We start from the raw sequence: 13039 nt of genomic DNA, 5'->3' as shown, positions 1-13039 counted from the left end.
TCCATATTCTTGCAGGTAACCGAGAGCAATCCATTGCCTGGGGCGTACGCGACTTCAAGACATGGCGCCATAGCCATGGCTAGGGAATTCATCTCTCTCAACCATGCTTTCTCTCTCGCTGATGACCTGCTGGCCGAGAGCGCGGACCACTCCACCCAAATCGACCACATCCATTATGGCAACCTCCACGGAGCCATCCCTCAACTCACCAACAACGTCATGGAGAAGCATCGCTTGCTGTCCGAGGAATGGCAGCTCTTCTGCGGCCTCGGTCCTGGTGAGCCCCAGCAACCCATTCGACAGAGAAGGTTTGAACAGGCCATCTGCATCATCCCCTAATCACGGTGGATCCTCTTCCCTCGACATATCCGCCATTTCTGAGGCCATCTCGACCAGCACCGCCGCAGCATTAAAGACTTACCTCCAGGATAACTTGGTCCCGCTCCTTCGTGATATCGTCGCCCAGGACGTCCTGCCTTCCATCCTCGATACCCCTACGGAAAACGACTCAGAACTCTGCTCCTGCTCCCGCAATACAATTAGCCATCGGTACCGCGCTTCATGCGCCGGTCGAGCCCCAAGGTATGTGTCCGGCGATGTTCTCCCCTCCGAACCAGCATTAACTAAGTCTTCATCCGCGTAGGTCCTCCTCCCCAAGAAATTATAGCACCCCAATCCACCCCGCTCTCTTGCATCGAAACCGAGGACGCCGACATAAAGTGCATCGACATGGATGAGTTCTATGCCCAGCGTCCCGCCGTATTGCCCCCTCAGTCCTGCCCCATCCCTTATGCCGTTCCTGACCGTCAGAAAATCAGATTGCCCGCTCAGCCCTCATCTTCTGCTCGCCTCCATGAAAAAACAAAGTCGCCCGCTCAATCCTCCTTCTCGCCCTCCAGCCTTCCTGCTCCTCCCACCGTCGCGGTCCATCACAAACGTCCTCTTCACCCAGACTCATCCGAGCCGCTCGAATCCCAGGGAGGAACTTGTTCGGTCCGCAAAACGCATTAGGCTAGCAACCTCTTACCCTGATGCCGCCGACTTGCGTATCAAAGAAGAAACCGATGAACGACCTGTCGTACTGGTGGCTTCCTCGTCGCAAGCAGAGGATCAATTGCTTGAGGACGATGAAGATGATGACCGCGCGGTCCCCCGGGAGGCTTCCTCTTCTCAACCTGATGATCTGATGAGTATGGATGAAGATGAAGAGATCGAGATCCTGCCGCACTTTTCCCCAGAGGAGGACGATAGATGGACGCAGAGGGTGCGAGACGCGTTTAGAACGTTGTTCAAGGACCCTGCTGCCAAAGAAAGGTCTCCTGCTCAATGCAAGGCTATCATAAACGTCATGACCGCTAAAAAGGACACCTTCATCACCCTTAAGACAGGAGGCGGCAAGAGCGCCCTGTGGATGACCGCGCCTCTTATCGATCCCTGGCCAGCGGTGCATCGTCATCTGCCCATTTGTCGTCCTCCTGGAGGAGCAAGTAGAAAAATGCCTGCAATTGGGGCTCAGGGCGCACAACTTCACCAAAGATAAGAACGTTCCTGCCGACGTTCACATTCTTTTCGTGCAGGTAGAGAGCGCTTCTTCCAAGGCGTTCCAGGAGTAAGTGGTCGTCATGTGAATCACCTTCATCATGACCTCACAATTCCCTCTTGTATTCAGGTTCCTGGCATCTCCCCAAGGACGTTCCTTTACCAAAGTATTTATTGACGAACACCATGACTTCCTGGTGTGTCATCCCGAACGTAAAGAACAATGGACGCGTCTTGCTGCGCAATTTTCCAAGTGGCCGATGCAAATAAACCTCCTCTCAGCGACTTCCCCCCCATCCAGCACTTCTGCTTATCTTAAAGGCTTTTCCATCCAGCCCGAGGAGGCCCTCATCTATCGCACCTGCACGGATCGCCCAGAGATAGGATTTCACGTCTTGAACATTCTTCCGCACCATTTCAATGCATCCCTGAAGTCCCTCGTATGCGCGCTGCAGTTGAAGATGGCTGGATCGGATCGCATGCTGGTATTTTTCAACTCGAACAAAGAAGCAGATAATTTCAGTAGCGCCATGGGGTGTGCAGTCTTTCACAGCGACCTTCCCACCATCGGAGGAAACACGAAAACGCACAATCTCGCCAGGTGGGACCGCGGAGAGACCAATATCATGACTTGTACCACCGCCTTTGCCCAGGGAGTCGATCGAAGCTCCGTGCGATTCGTGGTGATCAGTGAGGTTGAGTACGGTCTTCTGGTCGTGAATCAGATGTCTGGACGTTCGGGACGCGATGGACGCGAGGCGCATACATTCTACCTCACTCAGAAAACAAGTCTGTCCGCGTTTCAGAGCGACCAAGACCACCACTGCATCAAAGGCCTGGACGACGTCCTGTTTAGCGATCACTGTCGCAGATACACCTCCATCAAGTGCATGGATGGCAAAGGTTTTGCCTACCGATGCAAGGACAGATCAGATGTTGTGCAGTGCGACGTCTGCGATCCTGCGAGCGATATGCAACGTATGGCCTTGCAAGCAATTAAGGAGTCCCCACAACTCCTCCGTCCTCAATCAACCCGTGCTCCGACATTTCCGGTCCCCAGTTCATCTCGACCCTCGCAAACGTCATCCTCCATACCATCTTCCTCGCTGGATGATGATGCATTGTTCGGAAAGTTTCCCAAAGTAACGCCTAAAATGGAGATCGCGCTCAACGCCATGGAGGCCACCCATGCACCGCTGGGTCATCGATTTCCCATGGAGCTTCCCAGCAAAGGTCAGGGCGCTCGCCTTGTGGTAATGTCGTTCCTTTATGTCCTTATGATAAATTACTGACCTAGCATGAAGTATTCCCAACCGCCAGCATCCAAGGCATCCAAGGCATCCAAGGCGCCAGCCCCTTCTTCATCACTGCCTGTCTCTTTGCCATCATCATCATCCAGGAGCGACAGGGTCATGGCAGGAATTCAAAGTCGATTGAATCGCACATCGCTCCTCGACAGGTTCATGAGGAAGTTACAGAATTGCTGCCCAGTCCATTTTGCCGTCCACTCCCAAGCTCATCCAGAGCATGGTCCATGCGCCTTGGGACGACAGGGCCATGACTCCACGTACTCCGAATTCAAGAACAGTTTCGTCTTCGAAAGGTATACTTACTGCTTCAATTGCGCCTTACCACAGAACTACAAACACAACAACGAGCAGCCATCATGCCACAGCGCAGTGTCTTACAGGACAGGAGGATCTTGTCCTTTTGCAGGTTTCATCTTTAAAGCCGTACACTGTCTTTGGAACTCAGGCGAAGCTATGGTGTTGGCGGGGACTTTGGGCATACACGGCGGCTGGAACAGCTTCCAGGAGTTCATATCTTGGGTGAACAAAGAAGAGAAGGAGCAAGGCAGGTACATCAACCTCCTGGAGATCTTCATCGCATTTTGTAACAAGTTGGAGAGTTCTCAGCCTAGGTTTTTCCTGTAGACCAAGTATCTTCCTCCACATTATTTACATGTCTGTATGGCAAAATCCAAGCTTCCAACGTGCCTCCACCACGCGTTCAAACTGAGTTTATACTTTTCTGGGTACATATATGGTTTCTAGCTTTGTATGCCCAAGGAGCAAGTGTCCTCAAAAAGCCCTCCGTCGTTTGAACATGTCTACTAACGTCCTTTTCAGGGCACAGTGGGTCTGGAGTCAAAAAATGCGGTGCTTCGTTATGGGCCTCTTGGCGACTTTTGTACAACCAGTCTTGCAGGGAGCGAACCTTCCATTCGTTCAGAATCGGCACCCGCTCCTCACCGGGCTGGGTATCGTGACGCACACCCACCAGCTGGCTATGTATCGGCGTACTTGGGAAATGGATGTATCACCATTGCAAACGACCACGGATGTCCAATATACAGTAATGATGAAATGCTTACAACGCCTGTAATGTTTTCGAAGGTTGACAGCTGGTACCATATTTATTCCTGTGCCATCAACTTATCATCGAAGAGTAACGCGTCTCGCAAAAGTAACTGCCTGTAACATGATGATAGCGATTGTAAGTGATTGTAATGATTTATGATGTGATCACGACTTTGTGATAATCCAAGATAATGTTATGGGGAATTTTCTGATGGCGGGTAGGCGGCGTCCACTGTGATGAACAATGCGATCGGACCGAACACGTGCGATCGCATGCAATTAGGGGTTATGGTACCAGATGTGTTCCTGTGTCATCGACTTATAATCAAAGAGCAATGGGGTGTCTTGCGAAAGCAACTGCCTATAACATGATTGTAATGCGATCGCGACTTTGTGATAATCCAAGATAATTCTATAGTGAATTTGCTGATGGCTGGTGGGTGGCACTGGAAATCCACTGTGACGAACGATGCGATCGGACCGAACATGTGTGATCGGAATTACCCGATCACGGTGCAGGGCCGCATAATAGCTGACCGCAACCAGCAATACCCTTCTTTTCCCTCCGTTCTTCCATTTTTTCACAACATGCCTGCTAAAAATAGGAACAGAAAATCTACAGTAGGTGGCAACGTGACAGGTTTATCTCGTGCAGGGCCAGGAACGGTCGACATTGGCACCATGGTGCCTCAGCATGGTACTGCTGCCAGGTCTTTCGACGTGGCCAGTGTCTCCCCCACTATCGTGTCGCCCAGCCTCGTCGGTACTAAGGCCAGATCCACCGATGCGTCCAACAAACACATCTCCCACCTATCCAGCACAACCTCATCTGACGACATACACGTCGGCAAGTACTGTCACTTTTGCTGCGACCAAATTCAAGCCCCATTCTACCACGAATGCGTCGAGTGCGGGGCGTTTATATGCCAACAGTACGTTCCTCGCAGCAGCGGCTGCATTTATTTCGGCACGGTGGAGGACGGGAAGGAGTTCCTCTGCCCGAATTGCTGCAGGACAGGAGCCAACAAGAACGCCCCCTTGCCATACGCTATATTTGGATTTTCGATGAGGAAGAAGGTGAAAATGACCTGGCCCATGGCTGTTGTGCACCTCAGCCTGGAGTCTACGATGAACGACTACATAGGCTTGACTGTCAAGCATGATCTCGACAGTCATTACAGGGATAATGGGAAGAACGTACGTCTAATCAATGCGTCTTCAACATTGTGCTGAACATGGTTTGCAGCTGCTCTTCCAAAGCTTGTACATGCGCCCGGGTGTGCATGAAGCTGGTGTGCATCAGTCAGAAGCCAGGAAACTTGTTCCAGGTGCAACCTTCATGCAACGCAACATCGAAGCCGGGTTTCCGCCCAACACTTTTGTCCTTGTCAACACTCATTCCGACAAGTACAGCGGAATGCTCCAACACCATGGGGCGCACGACGGGGGCACAGACACCACGATCGCCGAAATCACGGCTGCGTACCTTAGCGACTTCCTGAATAGCATGGTACACGCCTCCCATGCTGCCAGGAGCGACAAGACCGAGATCACCACCAAGAGAGGGAAGAAGCCCTGGACTGACCTTACCCCCAAGGTCAGAGGAGGACGGAGAGGCCTCATGCTTGTGAGCTGTGGCCCCGCGATCAGGGTTAGGCACCACTTCGATTCGATCGTAGAGTTGGTCCAAAAGTGCGTGGTATCGTTTCGCATATCAACCGCATACTCATCGTGCCTCAGAGACCAGTTCGATTTCGTGCTTGGGTTCGGTGGATCAGGGACTTTGCCGTCCACCGTATCATCCATCATACGGTCTGTTGTTGTCGAGTTTGGTGTGTTTGGACGCACAGATGTGTGGCCCTCGTTTTGTGACATCGTGTCCTCGTATCAGAGCGTCCTGGACAACACCACTGCTGTGCTGGTGTACGCCCAGGTTGGAGTTGAAGGACAACGGCAAGTCGAATGTCGTCAGCTCGCGAAGAACGTCCCTGGACTGCGTGCCTTTGGGGCCGAATACAAGTCCTGTGGTACACCAGGATGTAATCCGGCACCGTCAGACATTCGCGTCTTTAATCAGGTGATAGGTACATGCAAGGACCTTAAACCTAAGGTGCGGTTCCTCGCTCGCAGTGCAGCTGAATATTTTAATCATGATGACCAGGTCAGGGTGCAGTGCTTGAAGTGTAATTGGAAATCCACGTGGGCGGTCACCGATCAAGACAACGAGCATTTCAAGAGGGTAAACCCAATCTCGGCGCCTCAAATCTTCTGGCATCGATTCCCACCTTCCGCAGCCCTACAAAACTTTTTCGTAGATCTCACCCTCAAGATGGAGCAAGTGTCGGCGAAGGAAAGCACAAGCCAGGGCAAAAAGCAATACCAGCGAGCCGGCGCCACCTCTGAGATAGACACGCTCATGGTGGACGCGGAGGGCTCTGGTGTTGACATAATGGACATCGACTAAGACTGATATATGCGTGCGTTACAAGTAGTGAATGGCCTTTATTGATAGCATGTAAAACATGATTACTGGAGTTTCTTGCCTCTCGCATGTCAGTTCGTTGCACAAGGAAAAGGCAGGAGATGGTCAACTGTTTCAATTAAGATTTAACATGTAGTACAAAGCATCATGGAGAACTCCACCGACACAGAAAATCTCTGCAAACGCAGTTAGGAGACAACACTTTAAGGTAGCTACCATTTAATGCCAGAGCGACAAGAACGACGAGGCTCCATAGTCTCAATTGTGTGATACTATCAAGCCTGCTAGCATAGAACTGTTGACTCCATTAGGAGCTAGTGACAGGTGAAACTCAGACATTCTACTACCCTACAGGACAGCTTCTAGGGTGGATTGTCTAAATCGATGTCCTCCCCCTAAGGCAATAGATTAAACACAGTTGTCTGGACCGACGCACGAGCAGGTTAGGGTTAGCAATTGCAACGGCAAGAAGCCAGCAGTAAGGCACTTATGATTTCCACTGCGCCAACTCAGTCCCTTTGTCAAACACTGCCGTCTACGTGGTGATTTTATCGCATTCCCTCCATGTAGCAGATAGATCAGATTCTACAAGTGATCCGACCAAAGCAAACTCTTTTAAAAGGCCAAAATTATCGCGCGCTGCGCATTATTTTTCATACTTGTAATTAGTCTCGAGGCGACAGCGGCAGTAGTGGTCTGATCACAAGTCAGGACTTGTACAATTTGGCCTCAGGTGTCGCAAATTTGCTGATAAGGTGGTGGTAACAACAAGACATGCCTTGCAGTGTCAAAGGTAGATAGTGTCGTGTGACGTAGACAGAGATTGCAAAACAAAGGGAAACAATGCAGCATAATTGAACACCGACAAGTGTAAAACGAAAATGAAATCCTCAACAAGGCAGCCCCAGCAGCAGACGCTCCCTGGGCAGCGCGACAAACATCAGACTGAAACCCCAGCAGCAACCCCTCCAAGGCAGTACAGCCCAGGAATACCCTGCCCTTTACAGGGCAGAGGGGGCGCCGCCCCGTTCAACATAACTCCAGAGTACACCAGATGCACCTGCCATGACAGGCAGGCGTATGTTAGACGGTTGGGACTGCAGACTGCAAATAGAGAACGGAGCGGAAGGACAAGAACTGGCTTGATTGCCAGGGTGGGCCGGCCGTGCGACACACATGAAACTAAAACCCCAGCAGCGACCCCTCCCAGGCAGTACAGCCCAAGAATGCCCTGCCCTGTAAAGGGCAGAGGGTGTGCCACCCCACCTAACATAATTCCAGAATACTCCAGAAGCGCCTGCCATTACAGGCAGGCGTATGCTAGGCGGTTGGGAGGAAAGTACTTGTGGCCCTGTGACGTGGATGGTGGATGCAGAAACAAGAAGACGAACAAAGCAATTTTAATACAAAATGAACCGTGACAAAACAAAGGCAAACAAAGACATAAGCAGATAAACAAAGAAACAAACCGCCGTTTGTGTGAAGTTTGAACAAGGTGTTTAAAGTCCGAATATAGCCAATGATTCCCATGCCCCGTTGGCCAAATATGGATATTCTCGATTGGATGGCTTGGAGCACAAGTGGATGGCGCGTCAAGCCGAATGGATCTATGAACTAACAATATAATTGTATGAGGTTCAGTCCGATTAGTATCAATGTGCGCGGGTGGGTGGCTTATCCATTGTGATATGAACAATGGGATCGGACCGACCGTGTGTGATCGGATGCAATGTTTTCGAAGAAGTTCGTACCAGATTTATTCCTGTGTGTCATCGACTTATCATCGAAGAGCAATGTGTCTCGCGAAAGTAACTGCCTGTAACATTATTGTAGCGATTGCGAATTTGCTGATGGCAGGTGGTGGCATCCACTGTGATGAACAACGCGATCGGACCGAACACGTGTGATCGGAATTACCCGATCATGGTGCAGGCCACATAATGTCGGGTAAATAGTTGACCGCAGCCAGCAACACCCTTCTTTTCCTCCGTTCTTCCATTTTTTTCACAACATGTCTGCTAACAATAGGAACAGAAAATCTACAGTAGGTGGCAACGTGACAGGTTTATCTCGTGCAGGGCCAGGAACGGTCGACATTGGCACCATGGTACCTCAGCATGGTAGTGCTGCCAGGTCTTTCGACGTGTCCAGTCTCCTCGGTGACGATGGGCAGGTAGTCAGACTCGCGCAGGCCCGTTCCGGTCATAAGGCCGTGTTGGCTGGCGTCATCGAAAATGATGAGCGTGGGGTGAAACAATCCGAGGCCAGTGCCTCCCCCACTGTTGTGTCGCCCAGCCTCGTCGGTACTAAGGCCAGATCCACCGATGCGTCCAACACACACATCTCCCACCCATCCAACACCGCCTCATCCGACGCCATACACGTCGGCAAGTACTGTCACTTTTGCTGGGACCAAATTCAAGCCCCATTCTCCCATGAATGCGTCGAGTGTGGTGCAATCATCTGTCAGCAGTCCGCTACTTATACCACTGGGTGCATCTATTTCAACACAGTGGAGGCCGGGAGGGAGTTCCTCTGCCCGATTTGTTGTAGGACAGGAGTCAACAAGAACGCTCCTTTGCCATACACCTTGTTTGCACATTCATTGAGGCAGAAGGTGAAGATGACCTGGCCTATAGCCCTTGTGAACCTTAGTCTGGAGTCCATGAAGGACGAATACCTAGCTTTGACAGTCGCGTGTGAGATTGAGAATCACTACAAGGATAATCCCAAAAATGTACGTAGAACCGGCTTGTCTTCACCACTGCGCTGATCATAACATATTGGCAGCATTTCATCAAAAGCTTGCACATGCGAGGGGGTGCCCATGTGTCTGAGTCAAGGAAACTCGATGAAGGTGTAAAGTTTTTTAAACGTAACATCAAAGCCGGGTTTCCACCTAACACCTTCATCGTCATCGACACTCATTCCGACGAGTACAGCGGAATGCTCCAGCACACTGGCGGGCATGGCGGCGGCAGCAGCACAACGATCACGGAAATCGTTGCCGCGTACACTGGCAAGGATTTCATGAAAGGCATGACAAATGCCTCGCATGCTGCCAGGAGCGACAAGACCACGATAACCACCAAGAGAGGGAAGATGCCCTGGAGCGATCTCACCCCCAAGGTCAGAGGAGGATGGAGAGGCCTCATGCTTGTGAGCTGTGGCCCTGCTGTCAGGGTTCACCACCACTTTGATTCTGTCGTAGAGATGGTTCAAAAGTATGTGTCATCATTTCGCATATCAACCGCATGCTCACCATTCTGCAGAGACCGGTTGGATTTCGTGGTTGGGTTTGGTGGATCAGGGACTTTACCGCCCTTAGTAGCATCCATCGTACGGTCATTCGTCGTCGATGCTGGTGTGTTCGGCTGCACAAACGTCTGGTCATCGTTTTGTGACACGATCTCCTCGGCTCAGAGTGTCTTGGATCACACAACTGTTGTGCTGGTGTACGCTGAGGTCGTCAATGGAATACGACAAGTCGAATGTCGTCAGATCGCGAAGAACCTCCCCGGTCTGCGTGCCTTCGGCGGAGATTTCAACTCTTGCGGGACACCGGGGTGTAATCCGTTGCCATCAGACATGCGTGTCTTTAATCGTCTCAAATTGAGACCTAATAATTCAAAGGTGAGTATTCCATGCTTGAAGGGGGTTGCATATTTTAACTGCATTGGCCAGGTGCGCCTGCAGTGCTTGAAATGTGGTTGGAAATCCGCATGGGTGAAGACGGACGAAGACAACAAGCATTTCAAGAGGGTAAACCGGAAAACGGCGCCGCAAGTTTTCTGGCATCATTTTCCGCCTTCTATAGACCTGCAAAACTTTTTCGTGGACTTCACTAAAAGGACGAACGGCGAATCTCAAGCTTCTGCGACGAAAGCCAACAGTAAGGGTAGCAAACGGAAGGGGAGGAAGAATCGCAGTGGAGGCACCTCTGAAATGATCCAAGACTCAGACATGGTGGACGCCGACGACTCGGATGATCTCTTTGCCATGAAGGTCGATGAATGATATATGTGTGCGATGGACGTAGTGAATTACCAGCATAGGAAGCATGCGATAGCGCGAATCTGGCTCATATATACCTGTCCATAAGAGGTCATAGCAAGGACCCGTATTGAACAGATGATTTTGCCTTGCCATACCTGTGGGGTGGGCTGCTCTGAGTTTGATCTTTAATTGTTTCTCCAGTGGCTAACAAGTGACGCGGATAGCCCTTGGCATTACTATGGGACATGTACGCGTTGAATCGACACAGCGCAGACACTCAGTCGAAACACCCGTGTATTCGATTTGTTTCCCTTGGACAGAGCATCCTACATGCAACAAATGACAATATACAGAGCCGTACTACTTCGGATTTTGTGCAATACCGTACCTCATCCACAGATGACGTGTGATATATAAATCCAAAATTCGTAATGTCTTTTTAGAGATTCTTGCCACTACCTATGGAAATACTACCGAGGGTCCCGAATTTATTAGACACTGGAGCGTTTGTGCCGAGTATGATATCAATGCCTGTTTGCACGAATGTAAGCAACACTAAGCAAAATTTGATATTGATGACAACCAAACAAAGCCAAACACAATATGATTGATCACAATCAAACAGTTGTGCCCTTGACCCATCTGGTCTTTTGGTCAAACAGGCATGGCACGCACTAAAAAGAAAGAGAAAGCTGCACGCATCCATAAGAAACCTCCCCACAAGGGCACAACCGCGACGTCCATGGGTACTTCCACCATCAAGAAGCAGGCTAGGGTTGTCATGACTCACAAATCAAAGATGGTACCCCTGCCACCGAGACCCCTCGCACAACCCATCGGGTCATTTGTAATCCCTACTAACCGTGCCGAAATGATCTTGGACGACTATTCAACTAACCCTAGGTCCTATATCACCTACGGCGCACCGGAGGAGGCACAGGTCCTCTATCCAGACCACCAGCATGCGTACGCCACTTGCAGGGTGCCGGTATTCAAGGGCGGGAAACCGATAGGGTTTGTCCCGCTCCCCTTGCCGTACAGAGGCCTTTGGCTAGATTTATGCTACCACATTGTGTTGTATGCCAAAGTTTGGGCACTTTGGAACCGGGAGACTCAAAGGGGCACGCAGAAGGAGAAAGACATGGCGATCATTTGCAGAAAGAACTGTGGGACGGTACTCGTCACCCACATGCAAGCCAGGCTGCTTGCGGTGGATCACTTGGTGGCAATGCGCCACGACGTACAGCCCGGAGCGGAGCGTGTCGCAGTTCTCGATGAATGGAAGGTTCGGAACCTCCGCGACTGGTTGAACAAGGATTATGCATTCGCCAGGAACGAAGGACGAGAATTCTTGGATGCGGATCCCCTCAGCGACGAAAACAAAGATTTTTTTCGTAAGTCTATCGCATGTCCTCAGATTCTTACATCGCTCACGGCAAATGCAGAACGGGGCTGGGTGGTAGACAAACGGGGCCTATATTTGCTGACGCCCCCTGAGAACACGAACGAGTGGATCAAAGGCCTTCCCGAAGGGTTTCAAAAGACGTTTGACACAATCATCAAGCCGCAGGCCTACGCAGAATTGAAGAAGCCCAGCGAATTTTTTGACACATGGCATGAGGAGGGGGCAGAGTTACCACATCGCTGGCATGAGGGGCATCAACCTTCTCCACTTTTCTGGTCTGCGAAGCAGTGGAAGTGGATGGCCGACGGTGATTTTATCATTCCCATGTTTCTTCTCCTATCTATATGCGGACGGCGCTTAGGTGCTAAGCGCCGCGGTCACAAAATCGATTTTTTTCGTCCCCTTCCTTCCACAATTTATATAGGACTATGTATCTCATCTTGTAGCCCTTGAAATTCTGCCCTCCCCACGCCAAAGTCTGGGTTCAAATGTTTGAGTATGTGTTGTGTATTACTATGTGCCAAAAGTTGCTGTTCCCACACGCTCTCGACTTGTTTCTGGCCTGCTCTCCTTTCACCACGACCCCTGGGCACCTCCACATGTTCTGGACTGGTTGAGACACTGCCAGCAATGACCCCGCAAAAAAAATCTCACCGCCCGCATCTTTTGTTCTTGCGCTATGCGCCAATCTTCTTTCTTGGCGCTCTGGAGGGAGGAGGAGGGCAAGGTGTGTCAGTATCTTTTTTTCCTGTTGGCTTCTCACTTAACGCTGTTAGTCACTCACTCTAGGGAGTCATAGCTACTCCCCGCACCACTCATCTCGCTGCCCGGACCTCTGGGTCCAACCCTATGGACCAATCTTCCTCCTTAGCGCTCTGGAGGGAGGAGGAGGGCAAGGTGTGCCAGTATCTTTTTTTCCTGTTGGCTTCTCACTTAACGCTGTTAGTCACTCACTCTAGAGAGTCATAGCTACTCCCCGCACCACTCATCTCGCTGCCCGGACCTCTGGGTCCAACCCTATGGACTAATCTTCCTCCTTAGCGCTCTGGAGGGAGGAGGAAGACTTGGTGTGTCAGTATCTTTTTTTCCTGTTGGCTTCTCACTTAACGCTGTTAGTCACTCACTCTAGGGAGTCATAGCTACTCCCCGCACCACTCATCTCGCTGCCCGGACCTCTGGGTCCAACCCTATGGACCAATCTTCCTCCTTAGCGCTCTGGAGGGAGGAGGAAGACTTGGTGCGTCTGTATCTTTTTTT

At 50.9% G+C, this 13039-nt stretch overlaps 3 protein-coding genes across 3 annotated transcripts; all 3 read left to right on the top strand.

Moving 5' to 3' along the window:
* Positions 1-75: 75 nt before the first annotated feature.
* Positions 76-3473, top strand: EDB91DRAFT_1258863 (uncharacterized protein; the record flags this gene model as incomplete). The annotated part of the gene is made up of 7 exons (XM_041324359.1): positions 76-308; positions 467-582; positions 644-719; positions 775-1444; positions 1578-1609; positions 1670-2792; positions 2844-3473. The coding sequence occupies 7 exons, from the start codon at positions 76-78 to the stop codon at positions 3471-3473; spliced, it is 2880 nt and encodes a 959-aa protein (XP_041168397.1).
* A 1014-nt stretch (positions 3474-4487) lies between these two features.
* On the top strand, positions 4488-6363 carry EDB91DRAFT_1090286 (uncharacterized protein; the record flags this gene model as incomplete). The annotated part of the gene is made up of 4 exons (XM_041316631.1): positions 4488-5096; positions 5146-5591; positions 5640-6009; positions 6061-6363. 4 exons carry the CDS (start codon positions 4488-4490, stop codon positions 6361-6363), a joined length of 1728 nt encoding a protein of 575 aa, XP_041168396.1.
* A 3162-nt stretch (positions 6364-9525) lies between these two features.
* Positions 9526-9936, top strand: EDB91DRAFT_1016389 (uncharacterized protein; the record flags this gene model as incomplete). The annotated part of the gene is made up of 2 exons (XM_041312491.1): positions 9526-9605; positions 9654-9936. Coding segments are annotated over 2 exons (363 nt in total), but the record flags the coding sequence as incomplete, so codon positions are not given.
* Positions 9937-13039: the final 3103 nt, after the last annotated feature.

The sequence above is a fragment of the Suillus paluster genome (assembly GCF_016628075.1).
Source record: "Suillus paluster strain FC165 chromosome Unknown EDB91scaffold_560, whole genome shotgun sequence".
Taxonomy (NCBI): domain Eukaryota; kingdom Fungi; phylum Basidiomycota; class Agaricomycetes; order Boletales; family Suillaceae; genus Suillus; species Suillus paluster.
The sequence above is the reverse complement of the archived record's forward strand: the minus strand, read 5'-3'. Positions and strand labels throughout refer to the sequence as shown.